We start from the raw sequence: 24,923 nt of genomic DNA on the forward strand, positions 1-24,923 counted from the left end.
TTATTGAATGAATTTACTTATTCGATGCATATAGACGTTCCCATGATGTTGCTTGAAATGGCATTCTTGATATTCATTACGTTTGTTGTTTTATTTGAAGACATTATTGCCCAAGTTCACTGAGCACTCGAAAATTCAATTTTTAGGCATTTCCATATCGCGGTTTGATCGCTTGCCATGCAGTGTTACGACGATCCCAAGCACAAAAATTCATTGGTTAATCCAGAAATCCTATCCATGTCAATATCAAATATCGGATATCAAAATTTTCACGGCCATAAAGTCTTGCTGTGTATGTAGTGGGGCTAGTATGTAGACGTTGTGTATTACTAAAAAGAAGAGTTGCTAAAACCGAATAAAATTGTTACTTCAGATGTTTACTGATAATTTGAAAGACGCATTGTTGCAAAAATAGTAACAATCAACAACAACAGCCTCTTATGGTAGAGTTCAGCTACACGTTGCAAGATTTGTGAAGGATATACTGTTGGAGTTTGAAATTATTATTGCATCCAATGTACTCATCAGACATAGCCTCGTCTAGAACCACTAGCTTAGATTGATGTGGAGTAGCTTGAATTGTATACAATTTTTAAATTCTGGAAAATTGCGAAATAGAAATGTGATTTTTTTGACATGATATCGCCATGTTTCTAATGCTTGCACTTGTAGAAAATTTTAGGTAATATTTTAATTAAAATATATACTATTAATAAATGCCTTAAATAAATAACACAGGTTTACAAATTCGGGTCAGCTTTTGGATCCGAGAATATGAGAATAATTGTTAACGTAATTTGATGCCCTGCACTCAGATCTTCTATCCGTGTGTCTCGATTGGCTTTTCCAGTTCGCGCATGGTGGCAGCACTGCGTTCTTATAACGGCTGTCAACACATGATGTTGAATTAAGCATCATTTGGAACTTGTTTTTATGCTGTAATTATGCTTTGGAACTTGTGAAAATGCAGAGGCAACGTTGCAAAGTCGATTGTAAGTATTTTTGTTACATTTGGACACTGTTCGACTCTAATACGTGAAATAAATGCCAAGTAGTATAAAATACCCTGTTAATTCAATAAATGGCTGTTAATAAAATAATAAATTTATTGAATATTTCGAAAAATACAACCAATTTAAACAAATGGGTTGCCGATTTGGATTCAACCCCCAATTTAGTTTATAAACATCTTTTAGTCGCTCAAGTCCAAAACTACGTATAATTGTGCAATTGTTAGGAGAACCTAATTACAAAGGTTTACATTTACATTGCAAATATTAAAAATGCTTTATTTTTGTATGAATTTATATGACGATGAGAAAAATGTTTAATGCAAACCACCAACTTCCTCAGAGATACTTACTATACTGAGCCCTTCCACGGAATCTGCACCATATTCTGTCATTAATACTGGTTTGTTGTATTTGAGCCTCCATCCCACAATTTCAGCAAGGATTCTCGTGTAAATACCATCAATTTCACCAACATTATTATACCATGCTTGGTACCGATTAAGACCTATTATATCTAAGAACTGGCCCTAAGAAATAAGTAGGTACTATAAGATACTGTTGAAATTTTTATTATCTTACCGTATGGTCTGCGTCAAAATCATAAAAGTTTGCGAGTGTTATAGGTCTTGTACGATCCAGTGATTTTATATGAGCAGCAACGCGACTGAAATTATCAAGAAATTAATATATTTACTGTTTCCATTTAATAAATTAAGGTTTATAATAGTTCCATAAATTTTCAATATGACATATACATGGCACCACACTTTCCTTATGTCTGTATGATTCCTGCAGTACCCATAGTAATAACCTTCAAACGATACGTTTCAAATATTTAAGTAATTCCCACTATTATTTATAATTACTTATGATTATGGTAGTTCTTGTGAAATAACTGATTTTTATGCATAATGTCCTGATAAGCATTATGAAAGCTCTGCACTAAGAGAATGAATTTGAAAAGAAATTGAAATGAAAAAACCTCGAATTGCTTCTACACCTTCTGTACTCTTCAGAAGTGGATTGACTCAAATTAATAAATAATTTCCAAAACTGAGGCATTATCTATTGAAAAAAAAAAAATAAATTGATTGGTACAAAAGGCATTGAAAGTTTACAGCAGCATTGGAATAAATGTATTATTATTATTGAAGGAATATGTCGATGAAAAAAGTTGAACATCTAAAAAACAATGTTATCTGTAATTACACTTGAGACTTATTGAGTGATGTGTTATAATTAGATACCGGTTTTAAATACTATATATAGTCACTATATTTTTATTCATATCAAATATTATTAGGAAACCTATATTTTCCAATATATTAGAAGAAATGAACATTAAAATAAGTAGTTTAATTTTTACATATAAAATCTACTGTTTACATTAGAGAATAAAAACGAAATTTGTAAAATAATAAAAGGTCTAAGTAACCTTAAGAAAGCTGATCTAATTTCAATTGAAAAAAATTAAATAGTTAGTTTGTGAAATGTCTGGATTTTAGGAATAATCTACCATATTCATCAGATCTCATCTCAGATGTACGATCTCGTAGTGAACTGGGTAGGCTAGCACGTTTAACGCTATATGGTCTAATTAGTGGTCATAAATATACTTTATTAGTAAGATTAAGAATACGATATTTTATGTAGGAAATTACCTAATGAAGTGATTTTCTACATATCATGTATATAATAATTATTATAAGAAAAAGCTATTGTTAGGTATTGGGCATTTTGTCAAACCACTAAGGGTAATAATAGAAGAAAATTCTGATGGGTATTGTAATTGTGATTGGGTATTCTGTGTTGTTATTGTAAATATACCTGGAATATTCTCAAAAGTGTTGTTTTTACGATTTGGCATTTGAATACTATTGGAAATATTGAGAAAGTGGCAGGCAATGAACAATATTTTATAAGTAAAAAAGTTAGTGCTTATATATAAATTGATATTACCTGTAATAATCTTCAGATGTAGATACTTCAGTGTTAGGTTCATTAGCTATAGACCAAATAACGACAGAAGGTCTGTTTTTATCTCTGTGATAGAGTTCAGTCAAAGATTTCATATGATTTTCTAACAGTTCGTCAGAGTAAGAACTAAAAATTGCAAGACGTGTGAATAAATACTATATTCTGATAAGTTTAACACTTACTCGGTGTTAACTGCTGGTACTTCATCTATTATCATAATTCCTAGCTCGTCAGCTAAATCCATTATCTCTTCGGCGTAAGGATAATGGGATGTTCTATAACAGTTGGCTCCAATCCATTTGATTAAGTTGTAATCCCGGATGATCAGTGGTAAGTCCAGTCCTTTACCTCTAATATCGGAATCCTCATGGCGACCAAATCCTATGAATGATTATTGATTTAAAATTGATCAGAAAATTGATCAAGACAAATGAATTGACTTATCAGCTTCTAATATCTGAATCATTTAGTAAATTGAAAATGTCTTATGTGTCTTGAGCTTTTGAACCTTGTTAAAAATTGAGAGTGTAAAACACATCTTAATGTCCACACAAGTAACGAACTTTATTAAACACTTATTTAAAAATTCTTTACCACTTTTCTGGTTAAAATATTATTCGGTTATTCTATAATATTTGAGATTTTTGGATAAAAATACGAATTTTACAAACCTCCTATGAAAGAAAAATAGAGAGAATCGAATGGTAATCGGGCGGTGCAGAGTCGGGACAATATGGTGGATGCGTAGGAACTATCTATCCATTTTCCCTCATATTTTGACGAGTAACTGAATGATATGTGAGGTGTTTAGCGTTGTGTGGTCGTTTCTAATCATCTACATTAATGGCATTAGGAGTGGACAGTAAAAAGTCGAATCAATAGTTTGATCGGGTTCAAACAGCTCATGATGAAGAATTGCTTTCCAGTCTTAATGTAATTGAATAAAAATTGTTTTAAAATCCGACAAAGAAAATGATCCCAGTCACGCCAGTAACCAGGTCGGTTAAGACCGGGTGTCTTCTGAGATAGTCTCTAAGTTGGTGACTGCCCAGTCGGTAGGCTTAATGCCGAGGACCGTGATTCGGAGCCCACGTTAAACTGTTGGTCCAATCCTGATAAACTCTCGTTGGTAAAAAGGGGACTTAAATATGTTTAAAAATGTTTTATAATTTTATAACATTTCTGCGGGACTATATCGCACTATATCGTGATGTCGCGAGATCAACCATGTGTCGGTTACTCCAATATTTTTAAAAATTTTATTTTTAAGACTTCTTGTATTGCAACTTTTCCGAAATGCAAGAGCAAACCAATTTTGACACTGGCGTTGACGCTGAACATTCATTGTCATAAGCACTACACAATTTTCGATGAGCCTCTGATACATTTTGCCCTTTTCAGAAGTAAAAAGCAAACATAACGAACAACTTCTGGACCTGAAATCTTTACTTCAAAGCGCAGTAATTTTGATTGAGCAAATTAATAGCATTGCCTCTAAAATCTAGACCGTTCTATGGAAGTTTATCTTTCAAATGCGTAGTTTTGAGTTCATTCAAGGAGTATTTTTAGAAATATATGACTTCAAAGCCATTTAATCGAAATCGAAGACCCAAAAATACTTTTTTCTCAATTTAGTACATAAAATAATACCAGTTGTAATCTTTTTTGTTTTATTGCAAAAAAATATTTTGTGATGCATGAGCAAATTACCTACTTCATGTATTTTCCATGGATGCAAATAAAATCTGGCCTCTAATCCACTAATTTCATAGTGTTTATTTTTGGCGCCATTTTCGGTGTCCTGACAAAAAGCAAAACACATTAGAACCAAAATAAAATAACTATACTGGTTAGTCGGAAGATATTCTCAACTTGATCTAAAATCAAAGAGGTTGACCTACATACAGCGCTGTCAAAAGAAGGTTCTTCGATTGATTACCAATGCCTATCGCTATGTAACCAATGAAGAACTGCACGATGACCTGGAAATCAAATGGATTTGCGAAGTTGTGCAGGATTTCGCTTTAAAACACGAAAGAAGATTATTAAATCATACTAACGTGGAAGCAATACAACTGCTGGACAGCGCGCAGGATGTCAGGAGATTGAAACGAATAAAACCATACGAACTTGTGTGAACATTTAGTGTGTAATATTAGTGTAAACTATAGCTATAAGTTAATAATTAATAAATAATTATAATTTTATAATTGAGGAATACATACTGATGTATTTTCTCGCACTCGTCTTGCTTGTTAATTAATCCAAGTACATAGGAAAAGTAGTAATAAATTAATTGTAAATTAAGATTGTACTAAGCGTATCTAATAAAGATGTCATAAAAAAAATTTCGGTGTGCCTTACGTAGGGAATAGTGTGTTTAGTTTTTCTATACGGTTTAGTGATTATTATTGCATAATTAGTCATTAGTTCATTACTATATAATTAGTCGGTAGTAGAATATAAGTATAATGCATTCTCATTCTAGGGAGTGTTATGTACTCGAATGCACAAATGGTAAAGAAATGCAGCATCGCTTTTCTTTGAAGAAGTATTCGGTTTTCTTTAAAAATAGGTTGATAATATTAAAAACCCTTAACTGACTGAATTAAAAGTATGAGAGAAATTTATGATCGTTACCGCGTGTTTTGTTGGTGTAAATTGGTAAGATTATTCATATTAGTAATCTCTCAAATTTTTATTTTTTAATTTAAGAAATTAAACCCTTTTGAAAAGCCATGGCAACAGGAGCTTATATTCTTGTATTATTGGAATTTTGGTACAAAGCTATTCTGTATTAAATAGTGCAAAATGGTATTTCCCAACTAAAAACCAATTTGTTGAAGTGACATGAATTAAAATTTTAATAACTATTTTGAGGGGATTAATTTCTTTAAAGAAAAATATTATGAGATATTGACATACGGCTACTCAACCAAGACTTTAGAAATATTATTGGATCTATTAGAGTTGTCGGATTCAGGAATATACGTCCCTCAACAAGCATGTTTAAAAAACCATTTAAAGCGCTCATCATAAGTTCATTTTTTCATTTCATTCTCATCTCTCGGCGCTTTAGATAATTTGCATTCTTTACTAACGGAGGATTCTATATCTGGAGTTCCAGATGTTCTTATGCGATCAAACAAAATTTTAAGTTGTACCGTAGTATTTATTTATATTTATAAAACATAAATTAATTGTAATTTTTGTTTGCATTCAGCTATGAGTAACTCGACAAATTGAGACTGATTTTATAAAGTCAATGCAATGTCTCATGTCTCAGACCAACAAAATCGTTTTATTATACCGTTAGTAGGTCTCTGAGCTATCTCTTTTATCCCACGATATTGGTAATATGACACATTTTTTTTGTCAGATATCCTAAAATAAGTAAATTTAAATTGCACAGTACAAATGATCTTCCAGATAAAATATTAAAAATAATAACAAGGTGCTCCATATACTTTTGGATCTTCAGGCCTTGCCTCCGTTTGTTTTATTACTCGTTACACGAGCTGAACCGAAATTCCGGACTAAAACCCTGAAGAGTAACACGGATAATTTTAATATAATTATATATTTTAATATAATATATAATTTTATATAATTAATATAATGTGATAATTTTTTTCATGAACTAAATTGTTTTTTTATTTAAATTTCATTGGTCAATGAAATCTGATGTCACGAGCCGCATATGGGTGGTAAACTTCATTAAAGAACTAACCAAATGTCTTCACAGCAAAATGTTTTTGTTTCAGGTGCCTATAATGATGGTTTAAATTGACCAATCAAATAACTTGAGTGGGCTATTATAACCCTATCCATATATTGGACGTAGCGAAACTTTTCTCCAGAGGACTCTATTGAGTTTTCTCTCTTTTACTCTCCCTCTACTACATAAGTGTATATAAATATAAAATTGGAATTTAAATGAGCCAGTCGTAATCACGTCCTCACTTTGCACCTGTATCAATATAGGGCAGAGATATACAATCATATTTTAATATGATTTTACAGGACATCTTGGGTTACATATTTTACAGTTTATTACAGTTAAATTTTTTCTAAAAAATTCTTCTCTAGCCTAGATATATTTAAAAGTAAACAATGATAAAATTATGGGAATCTTTTGAGCTTCTACATCAAATTTCTGTACAGGAATGTTTGTTCTTTCCAAATCAGATTATTATAGACCCAAATGTGGAGGAGCATAGGTTAACCAAGATGCAATCCCTAGATGTAATTGTAATATTTTAATTAAAATCTACACCAATAATTGAATTGAAACACGATATATTCATAGATCCGTTGCCTCAACATATTGATAAGGAAAATATGGTTACACGTTCAATATTGGAGTTGTTCAGCCCACATTAGAATTTCCAAAAAGAATTAGAAGTAAGTACAAGTTATTTTAAAATTTCAATACAATTATTATTTTACAGACAGATAGTATTTTAACTCAAAAATAAATAGATTAATAATTTTAAATGTTTACCTCTTAAGTAGACGCTCTCTCCGTTGATTTTGAATGTGTCATCATCGAAGGTTAATTCCCTGATACCGAAAGGTTGTGTATAGGTATCAATAAGTTCGTTGTTTTTAATCAGCTGGACCTGAAATTCGGTTAGGTGTACCTATTACACAATTTAAAATGTATAATGAGATTTGTTACCTTTAATTTGTACATATATCCAGGATTTGGATCCATCAAGTAAGGCCACCAAAATGTCGCATTTTCAATTTCAACTGTGTCAGCTGCATTTTCTGTTTCTAATACAATATTTCCAGATTTATCCAAAATAATTACTTTTAGCGATATTGACGGCTCACTATTTGCAATTGTTAAATTATAGGTTACATATCCTACGAAATTAATAAATATTTGAATTTGTACATCAGGTAGTTAGCTTTAAATATTTTTTGGCTTAAAAGTTGTTATAATTTTAAAATTAATTTTACTTTAATTAAGGTATAATAAATACTAATTCAGCGTCTAAATAACCTAATAATATATCTAAACTGTATTTCGACATCTTTATAAAATTAAAATTGCTTATTACCTGTGTGGTATCTGTAGTATATACGTAAAACTAAACAAAATGCTTTCAAGGTAATATAATATATTAACATTATATACCTGAAACAGAACTCTAAAAAATTGTTATTTTGAGTTAAAAGAAATACAAGCAGATGTGCCCCAAGGCATCTTCTTCGCAGGACTTATCCTGTTCCTGCTCTATGACTACTAGTGAAATACCCAAATTGAAGAGAATTATCATAGCAAGAAGCATATATAAAGAATTAAGATTTTTAAGCTTAGAACTTCAATAACTCTACGACATGAAAATGTTCCCAAATATTTAGGTACAACATTTAATATTAAAAAGAAATGTAAAATATAAAAAGTTATATTAGTTTTAAAAAAAATCAAAAATATAAATACATAATAAGATGTTAATTTTCAATCAACTGCTAAAATCAATATGCTTATATGGCATACAACTGTTGGGTTGCACCCGAGATAGCAATATATAAATATTTCAAGAATATATCAGAGCAAGGTGTAGTGTAGCGTGGTAAATGCATCTAGGTGCTTTTGTAATGAAGATTTGCATTGAGACCTAGGAACCCAGAGATCCTTCAGCTAATTAATCGACAACATATCGTTCGCAGATTGAGAGAGAACCAAATTATGGGAACTTGTGTAATAATTTCGCGGGTAAGTGAGCTTCAGCTTATCACTGAATAAACTATAGTGTGTGGAAAACAATTTAAAGCTTTTAGTTTAAATCAACTCATACTCTTTAAAATAGAATCCTACTGTTTTAATAATCATAAAACGAATAAAACATTGAATTTAACCATTATATAGTCATTAATTAATGATTCGACAATTAATTTCATTGGATGTTTCTCAACATTAATGTGAAATAACCACCATTATCTACTTTTTAACCCACACAAATGGGTTAAAAAGTACATAATGTTAATATGTAATTATATTAGAGCAATCGTTGTTAACATTTCGACTCTTAGTAAAGGTAAAATGATGAAAATAAACACCGAAATGGTCCTCCAAAAATAACAACCGAGAATTTAGATCATTTTACAACTACAACTGGTTATAAAATAATTATTTTGATTGTTCACAATCTGCACATATTGTGGGCACGGCTTCAAAAATCTAGTGTTTTGTCATGCTATAAAAAACTAATTTAATTTAAAGATATCAATGAACAATAGTACTTCCTATGTTCTATGTTTCTAAGTCAAAAATGATTAAAAGTGATATGAAAAAGGTAAGTGAAAAAGAAATTGTATAAAAAGTTCAATTAACACCACGGATTCATAAATTATGTAAACTTATAATTTTGGGCCAATTTAACATTTCGTGTAAATATGAGTACAAATTTATAATAAAAATTGATTAATTCGCTAACATTTGAGTGGGATTCCAAAAAGATTTTCACTGAGAGGATTTTGTATATAGTTTCGTTGTTTTGAGATTTAGATCTACCACCACAATCTTTAATCAAAACGGGAGGTAAGAAAGTTATCATGGCTTATCGGACCTGAAACGAGTTTGTGTTCAGAAATTGGCTAATTTTACACTTTCTTGGTGTGCAAAATACAAAATACAAAAGATACTTATAAGGTAGTATCAGTAGCCCGTTGTTAAAATTAGTTCTAGTTGTTAAAATATTCAATAAACCAAAAATAGTAAAATAATGTACTATTTTTGAGCATTAACGATCATTTATTGAATTATTCTTTGAGTCCATTGAGTCTTTTATATTGCTTGGGATCTGTTTCATGTAGTATGCCCCAATAGAATCGCTCATCGTGCATTGGTCCAAAAATCCTTGGTATCAACATGTGAATCCAAAAGTGTATTTTGAAGGACGTTCGAGCTCCAATCTTGTGGTCATTTTGCAACAAATTGTCAATTACAATAATACTTTGAGACGATTTCTATGCTTCATCAGGTGTTAAACATTTTATAAACTTTCCGTCATAAATTAAATGTTATCAGGTCCAACAAATATTCTTTCTTTGATTTTTACATATGACAGTGTTGGAAACAACTTGGACAAGTACTAGAAAGGTCCTCCGCAATTGAGAGCTTTGACAAAGTTATTAATAAGCTTAATGTGAGGAGGTGGCAATAAAATGTCCTATGGGTTCATAAGTAGCACAAAGGATCCATTTTGCTGTCTTGGTTTATTCGTAAGGTGTAGCCGAACACCTTTGTCACATAATAACGATCTACTGCACGGCTGTCCCACAGACACAAAAAACTACAACATTTCTAATCCAGATTGCATCCCAGTCAATAGATTAATAACCCGTAATTAATATGTAATTAATTCACTTTTCAACCTGCGATCTGAATGAATGGTTTTATTTGCAATTCGAGTAGAGCCGACATACGAAAATGTACGTAAAATATATGGCGCAGTGAATGGAGGTAAAACCATAGTTGGCGCCGCTAGCACCCCGCCCATCAACATCTGGGATTATATTTCTGGGTATTTTGTGTTGTCGCTCAATATCGCCACAAAACCTTTAATATCATTGTAGAAACATATGTCGTCTCCTTTTTTGAAGAACGGTAATAGTAGAACGTGAAGAACGGTATATAGTCTTTTAGGGTCAAAATCTTATACTTTTGCAACCATCATGCAAGCAATCTGCTTTTTTTTCGATAAATTCAAATTGCGAATTAAGTCAGTTTACTTAATCTGCGAATTAAATACGTTTTTTCCATAACGAAATCGCTTCCATTGCTCGAAAAAGTTCTTAAGGCAATTTTTGCACTTGTACTGTGACAAATGGGTAATGGATCACTGCCTGTATATGAAACTGGCTTCGATACTGATGACACGTAACATCATGTCAGATAAAAAGCAGTACACATTAGAACCAAAATAAAACAACTATACTGGTTAGTCGGAAGATACTCTCAACTTGATCTAAAATCAAAGAGGTTGATTTATAAGACAATTATAAAGCCAATTTGGACCTATGGGGTGAAAATATGGAGATGCACTAAAAATTAGTCATCCAACGCTGTCAAAACAAGGTTCTTCGATTGATTACCAATGCTTATCGCTACGTAACCAACGAAGAACTGTACAATGACTTGAAAATCAAATGGATTTGCGATGTTTTCGCCTTGAAACACGAAAGAAGTTTACTAAATCATACTAACGTGGAAGCAATACAACTGCTGGACAGCGCGCAAGATGTCAGAAGATTGAAGCCAACCAAACCATACGAACTTATATAAAGTGTATAATACCTTTAGTGTAAACTATAGCTATAAGTTATTATAATTTTATAATTGAAGAATACATATTGATGTATTTACCTGGCACTCGTCTTGCTTGTGAATTAATCGAAGTACAAATGAAATGTAGTAATAAATTAATTTATAATTAAGATTGTACTAAGCGTATCTAATAAAGATGTTATAAGAAAAAACTGATGAAACGTTAGGATGGTTATAATCTGATATTTCATTAGAATTTATGCCGACAAAAGTTTCATTTATCTGCATGATTTTTCTGTTATCTGCATAACGTTACTACAGAAAAAGAAAAGTACACATTTTCAAAAGTATACAATACAAATTTGCTCAAAAATTATAAAATGGATATCACATGTATTTACTGAAGGAAACGTATCCTCTTTAATTAGTAAGTATGGAATGCTGGATTATGATGAATAACATATTCCTATTTACTAGTTTAAAAAACTTACCAGATCCATTTTGTACCTTCGTATTAATTTTAATATCATCGATGTAGGTTTCGGGGGTGGTATAAAGTACTACAGGTCTGTCAATTCCCGCATAATTAAAGAAATCAAAGGTATAGGTCTGTTTAATTCTTCCGCTGAAATAATACGTAGATTAACTTATAGGTTTATATTATTTAAATATTTTTTTTATATATTTCTATACTTTGACACTAGGAATATATTATTTTTAGGTGAATATTTAACAACAGCGTTTGTTTTATTTTAATTAAAACATTCTTTTTCTTTTATTTAGTTGCAATTGAATTGTTCGATATATAATAATCAAGTGTTATAATCTACAAATCAAGTATTATATTTTTAATAACCCTTAGTGGTTTAAGAATTTGCCAAGTTAGCAACTAGTATTATTTATAATGATTATATATATGTTGCTGAAATATATTATTCTAAATCTTATTCTAAGATTAATTCCATTAAATCCATGAAATAATTAAGTCCATTAATCAGATCGTACTTAGGTGATTGCCAAATATTAAATATTTACATATCTGATTCTCTTTCCCGCTTTTACTAAAAAAAATATTGAGCAGCAGTTATGGTATTAAATATTTTCATGTTTGTTTCTCATCCTTCTGGTAACATGGTGATACCCTGTCGAAAAAAAGAGGTATCTATATATATATATATATATATATATATATATATATATATATATATATATATATATATATATATATATATACCAATATTCCTCTTCGGTAGTGTTATGGATTGCTTTCCTGGACCAACCCATACCTTTTTGTACTTGGAATTATCGTAGTAGATTACTTTTTATCGCCATTTACAGCACACCACAGAAAACTTAGTCAATTCATGTGACGTTTTTTCTGCCTTTGGAACTTTCCGAGCATATAAACGTAAACTGGTAAGTTATCTGAAAGTTTTTTGAGTTTGAGGTGGGCTTCCGATTAATTAAAAAATGCCTCCAGATTGTTCTTTGTTATTGACATAAATTTTTTTCAAAATAATGATCGTAATAAATGTATTTTGAGCGTTCCCCGATTAGCGTCTTTATAAAATAAACAACTCATAATACTAAATGTAAAATTGTTATTTTCTATAGAGAAAATAATATATTGCATATCAGAAGATGTGCATGTATCCAACACATTGACGTGCACTGCATTAACATTCTTTGGAAGTAATTAACTTCAAGTTGTTTTTGTTTAACAAATATGTGCTTCTTTCAAGTTAGTTATCAAATCTTGATGCATGCCAATATATATTTATGATGACACCCACCTGCGAAGTATTAATATAATTATTAATTCCTATTAAACTATTCGCTATCTTGTATCTTGTGTACATAATCATGTGAACTGTTATACACATTTGGCATGAATCTGTTTCATTTTTGGATCAGTTTGTAACTTTTAAATGAAGTAAATACCTTTATATATTCACTCATTAATTAGCAAAAATCTTATAATATCGAACTATAAAACACTAAAGTTAATACGCCTTTCAAAGTTAATAATATTGCGAGATTCTTGCTCATTGAGTCATCCTTTTATATTCGTAAAGTATAGGCGTGTTCGGAGAGACGGTTAGTGAAAAGAAATGAGCGACAAAAATATTTTTTGAATGAGAAGTTAAAGCAGGTGTACCTCAAGGAAGTGTAGGGAACCAATTATTTAGCTCTCTGCATATGTGAAATTACAGAAATGGAAAATAGTGATAGTTACATTGGCTGTTGATACTGTCGGAGGCAATAGCGAAGAAGCCACACTAAAGTTACAATAGACAAGAGACAATATAAATAATTGAAGCCAAACCTGGAAAATAAATATTAACGAAAGTAAATCTGTGCATATGTAGTTCACGAATAACTAGACCGCATAAGCACTAATAAGAACAAACGCTAAGTATTTCGGAATGAATTTAGATGAAAAACTTCGCTGAAAGTAACATGTATAAAAGAAAAGGAAAGAGCTGGAGTGTAAATATAGAAAAATGGTATTGCTTAATTGGAAGAAAAGCACAATTATCACTACATAATTGTTATTAGAGAAGCAAGCATTGGAACCTATATGGACATACAGAATTCGATTATGGGGATGTTCCGCGGAAAACTATTATAAATACAAGTTTTTAATAAATACAAGAAGTATTATTAGTGCATCAAAATACTACAGGACAGATTACATTCACTGAGATCTTCAGAAACTGACTGTCACTCAGAAAATCAAGAGAATAGCAAAGATACATGAAGAGAGACCCTATTCTCGTGTCAATATCGAAGTATTGCAACTCTTGGATAATATTAGAATCGGGCACACACTTAAAAGAATCGAATTAATTGGTCTTGTGTAGTGTACTGAGGTGAATTTAATAGAAAAACCGTAGTGTTAATACATAAAAATTATTACACCGGAGACTAAGATAGGGCCGATGGGTTCTCCTAGATAAAGGATTTGTAAAGATAAATTGCAGGTTACTTGGCAACGACTAGTAATAAGGCAATAAATAAATAATGATACCGTCCTTGAAATTAGTACATTATTACAGGAAAATTCTCTGGCGACAATTCCGTTTTTTCCTAATAGATACTTATTTAATTTCATTCAAGTTTTATTTCATTATTTTCTAGCATTATTAAAAGGAAATTCATAACATAAAATAGTGTGAATGTTAGTGTGACAGTTGTGAAACCCGTACTGTTTAATAAACAGTTATTTATTTTGTACAGATAACTAGATTTTGAAATTTTTAATGATTTTGAGTGAATACGATTGTTGAATGAATTATTATTTATTTAGAAATGCTTTAGATTACCTGATTAAAGTTTCCACTTCCCCTTGTGGTACTGTTGTACTTGTCAAGATGTTATTCACTTCGACCAGAATAACATTTTCATCAATAAAATTCACTTGCGAGGAAATTTCCGCGACAAACGGTAAATGACCAATTTCATGGGATGCAACCTGTTCGCCATTAATGCTCTAAAAATGAAAAGCAAACAATATATTATAAAACCATATAAAGGTTTTCGATTGATAAACATAATATCTTAAGTTACTAGTAGTTATTATTAGTAACTTAAGATATTCTTCCAATAAAATAGACAATACACATCACAGATGACGTCGAATATACTGCTGAATACAGTTTGTCAAAAATTCGTTTTAAACTTGGAGCGCATTTTTTCTTTTTATTGACAGAATATTGTCTTATACGTCAGAATCTGGAACGGAATTAGCATATGAAATTCGTTTTGGGTTTTTACTAGTGAACCCTGTTGTCAAATGTCTGCAAAATTCTTTAAAACGTTAATGATAATAATTAGACATTATAAAACGCCAAACATTGCGGACCAAAATTTTAAGTTTATTTAACGTCATAAGTTTTGATTACATGAAACAAGTGTGTTTTATTAACGAAAACAGGTAATCTATGGTAATATATAATTACACAAGTAACCGCTGCGGTTTCTCAATGACTCTGCAGCATAGAACAGGGGATGGTCTGCGATATGTTAACTCTAAAGTATTTGTCGATTTCAACATACTGATATATTCTTACAAGTTACAAATTCTGTTGTTTTTGTTTGCCACTGATGTGGCATGATATTTTATCTCCAGTCATATGTCGTCTACGCCCATACCGTTCAATTTGGATTAAGAGATTCGCTATCAAGTAAAAAGTATAAACTAGCAACGCCAAGCATATTTCCTCGGATTTTCATGTTTATCGAATAGGTTGTTTCGAACTTGGACACCACTTGGCCGTTGGGATATATTCACTAAGATATACATTAAATATATAGTACGAATAGTAAACTCCATCTAGAATTACCCAAATATGAAAATAATAAAATCCGTGTATCCATCCAATCCGAAATCCATACAGGGATTATATCATTCGCAAGTTGGTTTGATAACGTCGAATAGCATTGGACCATGGATTACTAATGACTTTAGTACATTAAAATAAAGAATCTCATAAAAAAGAAAGAACGATTATAATACACATTATAAGTTGCAAGATTTGGGAAGAGTTATTAAGATAACTAGTCCATATTATTGGACTAGTTGTCGCCATGTGGTTACTCAATAATATCAGTAACAAGAAGAACTATAACAAATTACTATATCTTAACTATATGAAATCATATCATTTAACACTATTTCATTATACTTTGTTGAATTGAAGAATTTAAAAGATAATTATTGATTTGAATAGTGGTTCAGAATGTGACAGTGAGTGAACAAAACTTTCTGGATGTGGGATTATGATTAAGTGCTGACAATACGAAGTTGATACAGGATGATGAGAGTGGAAACAATTAAAGATAGGTATATAATTAATATAAAATAACTATAGAAAATCATATTGCAGAATATTAAAGATTTATGTGTTAGATATGTGTGTAATTGTTCAGAATATATATGAGTATTTGGTTAAAATGTACGTGTATGTGTATGTGGAAATGATGAATACTAATTGATTTGCAGATATTGCAAATGCATTAGGGAGCATGCAGTTATTAAATCTAATTTTATGAAGATAATAAACATAGGCAGTAATAGAAGAAACTAAGAAGAAATACAGTGATATTAGAATGATTTGACAAGAAAACGCAGCAATGAAGGAAACAAGAACTAAACATAAAAAGGTAAATATGTTCTCTAATGAATATAAAACACATTACTTAGATTTACAATTATTAATTAGATAGATTAAGCCTTCAGGGGATACCATAGGTGGTTTAGAAAAGAGTACAATGTAAATATAATAAAATAAGTCTAACTTTCAAAATATTGTGGCTATCTGTAGTTTGAGTCCTTCGATAATATATGCATTAGACGTGCTATAACGCTAAAATAAATTATGTTTTATAATATTTTTTGTTTCGTTATTTTATTTATATTATAATGTTGTTTTATATTAAAGCTAAAATAAACTAAAATGGGCTAAAATATCAACGTTAAATGCGATAACATTGCACCGTTCTGACGTCATAAATTGAGATGACGTAAGTTCACTGCTACTTTGAACAGACTATATATACATAGTTCTGGTAAAGCTACCTATTATAACCATAAATAGCGACGATAATGTATTAAAGATTCGAATATATATATAAATATTATTTATCAAAATATACATATTGGTTTCCAGTTTGTACTTTATATGAGTATTTTATTTGTAACTGATAACATATTACTAGTTTGAACTTATAAAAATCCCAAATTGCTTAGGTACAAACATGATATGAAATGTTTACTTACCACTTTTGCACTGTAACAAACCGACCCGAATCTAATCCAAATTTTCTTGCCTTGCCATGAAGCGGGGACGTAAAACTTTCGTTGATACCATACCGGACCGACGTGATCTCTTAAGCTGACGTTAGGTGAAATGTCATTATAGCTCGACGGAACGGGCATTAAATTTATACCCAGATCATCGGCCTAAAAATATTACTAAACATTAATTCATATTGTCAAATAATATAGGTTGGTACACAAGCTCAAAATATTTTATGAAATAAGTATATTTGCTAAATTTCTTTATATGAATCTATATAAAACAATAAAAATAGTTACAAGTCATTGCTAATAAAAGTAGAAATGTAAAAAAATAGTTCTATTTTGGCTAGTTCCACTTTGGACAGCTTTGGAAGTTGAACAGACATAGTTACCCTAGAAATAATTAAACTTGTTCAGGTATCTAACAACATCACGTTAGGCAAAAAGCAAAACACATTAGATCCAAAATAAAATAACTATACTGGTTAGTCGGAAGATACTCTCAACTTGATCTAAAATCGAAGTAGTTGATCTATAAGACAATTATAAAGCCAATTTGGACTTATAGGGTGTAAATATGGGGTTGCACTAAAAATTCAAATCAACTAGTCATACAACGCTATCAAAACAAGGTTCTTCGATTGATTACCAAAGCCTATCGCTACGTAACCAACGAAGAACTGCACGATGACCTGGAAATCAAATGGATTTGCGAAGTTATCCAAAATTTCGCCTTCAAACACGAAAGAAGATTACTAAATCATATTAACGTGGAAGCAATACAACTGCTGGACAGCGCGCAGGATGTCAGGAGATTGAAGCGGACCAAACGATACGAACTTACAAAAAGTGTATACCTTTAGTGTAAACTGTAGATATAAGTTATTATAATTTTATTATTGAGGTATACATATTGATGTTTTTTCTCGCACTCGTCTTGCTTGTGAATTAATCCAAGTACAAATCAAAAGTAGTAATAAATTAATGTATAATTAAGATTGTACTAAGCTATCTAATTAAGTTGCTATATAAAAGAGGTATCTAACGATGGTTCCCCTCCTATTTCAATGCAGTAGTGGCGAATAGCCGCATTATTGCAGCAATGCGGAAAGTGTGTAGAAAGTCAGATAAAATTTACTATGACGCTACAAACTTGTTGACCGATCTGAGTTCTATATTTGCTGATACTAACGTTTCGAGAATTCTTCATGATATAGTTCATATTGCAGAAATATATGATTTAAAAATGTATGAATAAAACATCAAAATATTTACAGTGCCAATGGGGTTCAGTTAGTGCAAGTTGAGGAGTTCAAGGACTTGAAATCAATAATACAGAAGAAGGAAGTGAGAAGACATGAAGACATCTATTGCTGAAGTAGACAGCTGAATTGGCCAAGCTACAGAAGCTTTTGCTTCTCTAAGATGGTGCGTGTGGAAAATTTTTTCGAACACTTTATATATATAATTTTTCGAATATTTTATAGAGTTTAAAAAAGGCTTTTTGGGTAAAATATGTACCGAGCAACTCCAAAAAGACACAGATCAAGATCTTAGAAAGCGATCTGGAAAATAGGAGACCAATATTGTCTGAAATTAGAAAGGTTGAGACCAATCGCCAACTAGGGAGACATGTGGTGGAGAATACTTGAAGTTTTGCGTATTGGTTGGAAAGTAGATACTTTCGTCGAAAATTGGTTATGGATTAATAATGATGATAATATTAATATGTTTTTATAACGTTTACCAAAATTAAGAACCTTTGTTTACTCTGCTGAGTATAAATGTGTACTGAATAGTAATCAGTGCTTGTATACTAGTTTTAAAAAGGTAAGGATATTATTTTATTAAAAAATGACATTTTTATTCTCAATAAAATATAGATACTAGCATACACTAAAAATGGCAATTTTGGTATTTGATTTTCAGTGATCAAATAAATAAGTAAACATAAATGATCCATCTCGATTAATTTAATGAGTCGTGATTTTTAGACTCATTCCTAATAGTAAAAATCCTAGACTTCCTTTTATCCGAAGACTTTATAATTTGCGAATCGCGAACTATAATATGATACCATTTTAAGACTAAAACATTTACTTTCATATAAGGTATCTCAAAAGAAAGTTTATAATTGTCTAGATGAATGTCATGGTAAATTATGTTCTTAATATGTCAATCCGTACTCTCACCCTTGGAAAAGCATCGCGTGTTGGTCATGCCATTTAGTGAGTGTAGCGTGTAGCTCTATAATGTTCTGCATTCTGAGTTTTCGTCATTTAAACAATGCTAAATAATGTCTCTTCATTTACTTATAATATTTCATATCTCTCTTTGCATTTATCAATTATCACCTAACAAGAACTATGCTCTTGTTAAATATTGCTAAATAGACCTCTTCAAGAACTAATACTTGCCAATTCGTATTAAGTTAAAAATTCTACTGCTTTATAATTAAAACACAGGATATCTAGGATAAAATTTGATTTGTTGTTTAAAAAGTAGAAAATGTCGCTTCTCTGAATTTTGGTTTAAAATTTAGGAATAATGTTTAATAATCCATCAATTAAATATATCATGATTTCAACATGATGACTTCGACTTAAGCTCCAAAAATAAAATATTTTCAATTGATATTTAGTTATTTAATATATCGCGATCGAATGAGCCTTATTCAAGTGACCCCTAGTTATAGTGTTTTTTTTTTAAATTTTTTAGAGGCTCCTTTTTATCTACTAGGGTTTATATGAACTGGACCTAATGTTTAACGTGGGTTCCGAACCACGGTCCTCAGCATTAAGCCTATCGACTGTCGAGTGACCCTTTGAGATCATTCCAGGAAGCTAGAAAAGCAGGACGATAAAAAAGGTTTGTAAAACCCATTGGCCCAAGTGACCCACCTATTGGATCTAATAAGCCATATTATTTTTTTTATTATAATGTAAATAGTATAGTAAACAATGGATTTGCTAAAGTTGATCCGAATATGCAGTCAAATAAATGAACAACTGATTTAAGAATAACTCTTTTCTATTTTTCCTTTGAATCGATCCTATGCTGATTTGTACAAAATCCTGAATAAAAGGACTCCGCTTTGTCCAACTGAAGAAACACAATATCGAAGTTGTATTCAAATCAAACAGATTCTAGATTTGAAAACACAAAAAAAATCAATAAAGACAGAGTCCGTAAATGTAATTTTGTCATAATATCTTTCGAACGAACTTTTTGTAACGGCTGACCACTCAGCTGTCACTGGCATTTGTTTAAATAAGATAAGCTGAAAAAGCGAGTTTAAGATTAGAGCTCTCGCCATGAAGATGCTATTCTGTAGCTATTACGAAATGTCGCATTTAGTTAATAAACACAACTCCAATTTAAAAGCTAATAATTCATCAACCAATGCATTTTTATTTGCTTCTATTTTATAGTTAAGATTATGCAAAATGTATTTAAAATTTTAAAAAATATAGGATTTACGATTATTTTAGAAAAGCCAAATTAAATAACAATAAAACTAACTATTATGACAAATAAATAAATAAAAAATAAAATACTAAAAATTATTTGTAAAAAAATTAATTAAAATTAAAATTAATTTAAAGAATTAAATTAAAATACTATTATACATTAGTGATAAATATTACTGAATTTGAATGAAACTAGTTAGTATATAAATGAGACTTACCGATTCAATATTATTTAAATAATCGGAATTAGTTGTAAAATACCACAGACCATCTAAACTTGCAACGTTCCTTGTTACCGACGCTTGTGCAGGTAATATACCGTCGGTCTTTGCACATGCTAGTAAAGCAAATAAACACAGCAACGTCAACTCATTCATTTCTTACACTGTTCCTACTAATATACTCGTAATATTTTTGTGTTAGCATTAACAATGAAGCAGCAAAGCTGGCTTGAACATTGATAACAGAATATGTATGTGTGAATAATTTATATCAAATGAGCTCAGAGATAGTATATAAGTGTTACTATCAAAATAAATATAAATATTATTTGTTTACTGATATTATCTAGGTTTTTTGACTGATAATGGTGTATGTATTATGATTAAGAAAAAGCATCATTATTTATAAACGTATGCTACTATGTCGTATCTTGTGAGAAAATGTTAGTTTTAAATTAATTTTCAATAGAATTTTATTAAGGGCTTGCGTGTATAGTGGCCAGCAAAACATTTTATTTATTATCTATTATTTATACTACTTACTATTATTGTATTAACATAACTGTTAAATTTGATGTTTTTGACATTCATCTATATAACAGGTTAAATGAAAAGTCCCCGGCCTACCATAGTAAAACACATTTTTTTGGCAAAATTAGTTTTTTACTCAACATAATTCCTTTCAAGGGTGATGCACTGGTTAAGGCGACCCTCCAACTTTTCGATACCATTTTTGTAGTATGATTTGTCCTTTGCTTCAAAATACGCCTCAGTTTCGGCGATCACCTCTTCATTCGACGAACATTTCTTCCCAGTGATCATTCTTTTGAGATCTGAGAATAGGAAATAGTCTCTGGGGGCCAGATCTGAAGAATACGGTGGATGAGGAACTGTGACACACGGTGCATTGTCTTGGTGAAGCAGCACTTGAAATTCTTTTTTCTTCAAATGCGGCCATTTTTCGGTAATTTCGTCCTTCAAACGGTCCAATAACGTTATATAATAGTCACTGTTGATGGTCCTTCCTTTTTCAATGTAGTCAATGAAAATTATTCCATGCGCATCCCAAAATCTAGACGCCATAACCTTGCCAACCGACTCTTTCCCCACGCTTTGGAGCGGGTTAATTGTGTGTAGTCCACGCAGATGACTGCCGGTTGAACTTCGGAGTGAAATGATGGAGCCATGTCTCATCCGTCGTCACATATCGACACAAAAACTCGGGTTTATTACGCTTGATCATCTTCAAACACTGCTCCGAATCATCAACTCGTCGTTACTTTTAGTCAAAAGTGAGCTCGCGCAAATATTCGTGAATGATATGATGTACACGTTCAGTTGATGTCTTTAGAGTGTTTGCTATTTCATTCAATTTTAATTTACGGTCATTCTAAATTATTTTGTTGATTTCTTTAATGTTTTCGTTCGGTAACAACCTCTTTTTGGTGTCCACTGCGTTCACTGTCTTCGGTGCTCATTTCACCACGTCTAAACTTAGTATACCAATCCTTGATGGTTGGTTTTCCTGGGGCAGTGTTCAGAAACTCGGCTTCAAGCTAAGTTTTTGCTTCAACTGTATTTTTATCTTCAAAAAGCAATATTTTAACAACACGCGATGTTCCTTTTTATGCTTTTTTTTTTCACAGTAACAAAAGTTGCTTCACTCAAAATGCTATAATTTACAAACTAATGATCCGACAGTTGTCAAAATTATACACGCATCTTTTGAGGTTTAGTGAGGCTATCTAAAAAACATGTGGATATAATTTTAGTAGCGCCATCTATGTGACAGGCGGGGACTTTTTAATTGACCTGTTAAAATAAAAATTTTCTATTAGTACGATTTAGTTATTAAACTAACAGAGAGGCTAACCATGAAACAACCAAAATAGTATTTTTTATATTCATTACTTTTATTGTTTATTAGAAGAAATAAGATGATGATCCGTTATATCTTAGTTGTTTCAACGACTGTGTTTTTGATGTGGTTGGTGATTGTGATGCCAACGTCAAAGAATGGTCCAGACCAAAATAGTTGGAAGACAATTAGTTTCATGGATTTAGGCGAAATTCCCGCTCAAACTCTCAATAAACTTTCAAGCAGCTTAGTAGTTGTCGAATCAACAGTTCAGGCGTTTATTAGGCACGAATTCTTTGAATATGATGATGAAAAGTAGATATTGTATGAAAATCCCAAGTGCATTTTATGAATTAATCCAGAAGGACCACATCGATATCGACACCGAAATAGAATATTTATGACTAAAAAGTTTTGCCCACCATATGGTGTCATCAGCAAGATGTAGCGTATTGCGAACTAGTGAATTGATAGAATGAATAGAAAATTGATCTAAACTGTTATTGCAACGTATAAACCAACGCCTTTTCATAATTCTTTTTTCAGATAGACGTAGCATCTCTTAGTTAGGACACGATTTTGGCATATGCACTGAAGAAATGCGAAAATGTATCGATGATTGGTTTGCTGCCAAACCAATATCGTTATTTCGACACGGCATTGCCATGTTGCCAGAATGTTGTGAAAAATTTTTAAAGCATAACGGATAATATTTGATTAATATACACGGGATAGTCCAAATAATATGAATACCATGCATTATAGTAAATTTTGAAACACTGCTTTTATGTAAATAATGGCTCAAATCTTGTAAATTAAATATTAATATATTATATGATTTTTTCTGAGTTAAAATGGTTAAAACAAGCGATCGGTGAAATTAGTGATTTTTCAGTCATTGAAAAAGGACAAATTGTTGATGTTCGGTTAGCAGGAGCATCTGTGACAACAGCCGAAGCTTTAAAGTTTGACGAGCCACTAGAATCCACGATAGAGCATACACAAAACATGATAAGGCATCATCAACGAAAAGAAATAGTTGGACTGTTATTAAACCACATAAAACTACCATGGTAAAGACTCAAGCCACATGTGTAATATTATTTCGATAAAAAAAGTATACGGCTGGAATTCCACAAAGCAAAGATTCATGGAAGGGCTGCATTTGTGAAGTTTTTTATAACGGAATTAAATGCTTAATTGCGAAAGTAGTGCTGCCTTTGTTCTCTGCGTTTGTTGAATGAGACTGCCATTGTTCGATTAATAATCATTTCTATAGTTTCCTAAAAACGGCTGGATTTATGTATGGTAAACCTCAGAAGATACCTACAATAGGGACGTCCTCATTGACGAAGTTTTTGTTATGATCACCATATTGCTGCCAAAGACTGCCATAGATCAATATTATAAGACATCCATGTAAAAAGCCAAATGTTCGGTGTTGGTGAAGTAAAGTGAGAAGTAGATTTTCAACTCCAATATCAATGAAGGAATTGACGGATTTTTGATAACTAAACTCTCTTTAAACTCATTGACATCTTACTAATAAACTGTGCTAAAAAGTTTTGTGTATATGTCAGATGTTCATCTTTTATTAAAGTGAAATAAATAACGATATTATAATATTAAGAACTTTTTTAAATGCTTAAATGCTTTTTAAAGTGAAAACATGACTATGTTGAAATTAAGATTTTCTTAACAAGATTTTATTATTTATACCCTTTTTGAATATGATTCTGACGAAGAATATGGATGAAGCGGATTTTGTTTCCCTTATTTATTTCAATATTTAGATTAAACTATGACCAAATATCGAGAAATTCAGCATTTATGGTATTGAGGAAAATGCTTTGTATTGAAGCGTGGAAGACGATGGAGGCTAATAAATTGCGGCCTCTGCTCTCTCTGTGTTCTTTTATGTAACATAGTTCTGTAGCAGCGATTTTTAACACTGCTGTTTTTTAGTACTATCCTAAACTACTTCAAGGGGACTGTGAAGAATGAATGTGAGGTAGAATAAAACGAAACAGTTATGATTACATGAGGTGAGCATTATTTATCGTTAGCATACAATTGTAAAAGAGGCCTTCCTTTCGATCTTTATTTTCGAGCATATATTAAAATGCTCTAGATACATCCACGATTTACTCTTTCGACATGTTCCAATTTCATTCCGTGAAAATAATTGAGTATTTTTACAATCTAATAGTATGCTTATATTATTTAATTTTTTCTTATTACTATCTTTTATTGCTTATTGCCATGTTTAACTGATTTCGTCGCGAAAGTTATGTAGTTTT

At 31.1% G+C, this 24,923-nt stretch overlaps 1 protein-coding gene across 1 annotated transcript in view; it reads right to left on the bottom strand.

Annotated features, from left to right (window-relative positions):
* LOC143194422 (beta-glucuronidase) overlaps positions 1 to 21,039 on the bottom strand; it is a 28,629-nt gene extending 7,590 nt beyond the window's left edge. Inside the window, exons 1-10 of the mRNA XM_076401203.1 lie at positions 20,763 to 21,039; positions 17,054 to 17,236; positions 14,598 to 14,764; positions 11,763 to 11,896; positions 7,672 to 7,862; positions 7,495 to 7,612; positions 3,173 to 3,371; positions 2,973 to 3,116; positions 1,593 to 1,677; positions 1,364 to 1,540 (exon numbers count right to left, since the gene is read on the bottom strand). Coding sequence (XP_076257318.1) covers positions 1,364 to 1,540; positions 1,593 to 1,677; positions 2,973 to 3,116; positions 3,173 to 3,371; positions 7,495 to 7,612; positions 7,672 to 7,862; positions 11,763 to 11,896; positions 14,598 to 14,764; positions 17,054 to 17,236; positions 20,763 to 20,921 — 1,557 coding nt within the window. The 5' untranslated portion in view covers positions 20,922 to 21,039. The remainder of the gene's footprint in view (positions 1 to 1,363; positions 1,541 to 1,592; positions 1,678 to 2,972; positions 3,117 to 3,172; positions 3,372 to 7,494; positions 7,613 to 7,671; positions 7,863 to 11,762; positions 11,897 to 14,597; positions 14,765 to 17,053; positions 17,237 to 20,762) is intronic.
* Between the last annotated feature and the right edge of the window lie 3,884 nt (positions 21,040 to 24,923).

This window comes from Rhynchophorus ferrugineus, unplaced genomic scaffold (assembly GCF_030347505.1).
Source record: "Rhynchophorus ferrugineus isolate W39M unplaced genomic scaffold, kcgeb_rfMv2 rfM3, whole genome shotgun sequence".
NCBI classification, from domain to species: Eukaryota; Metazoa; Arthropoda; class Insecta; order Coleoptera; family Curculionidae; genus Rhynchophorus; species Rhynchophorus ferrugineus.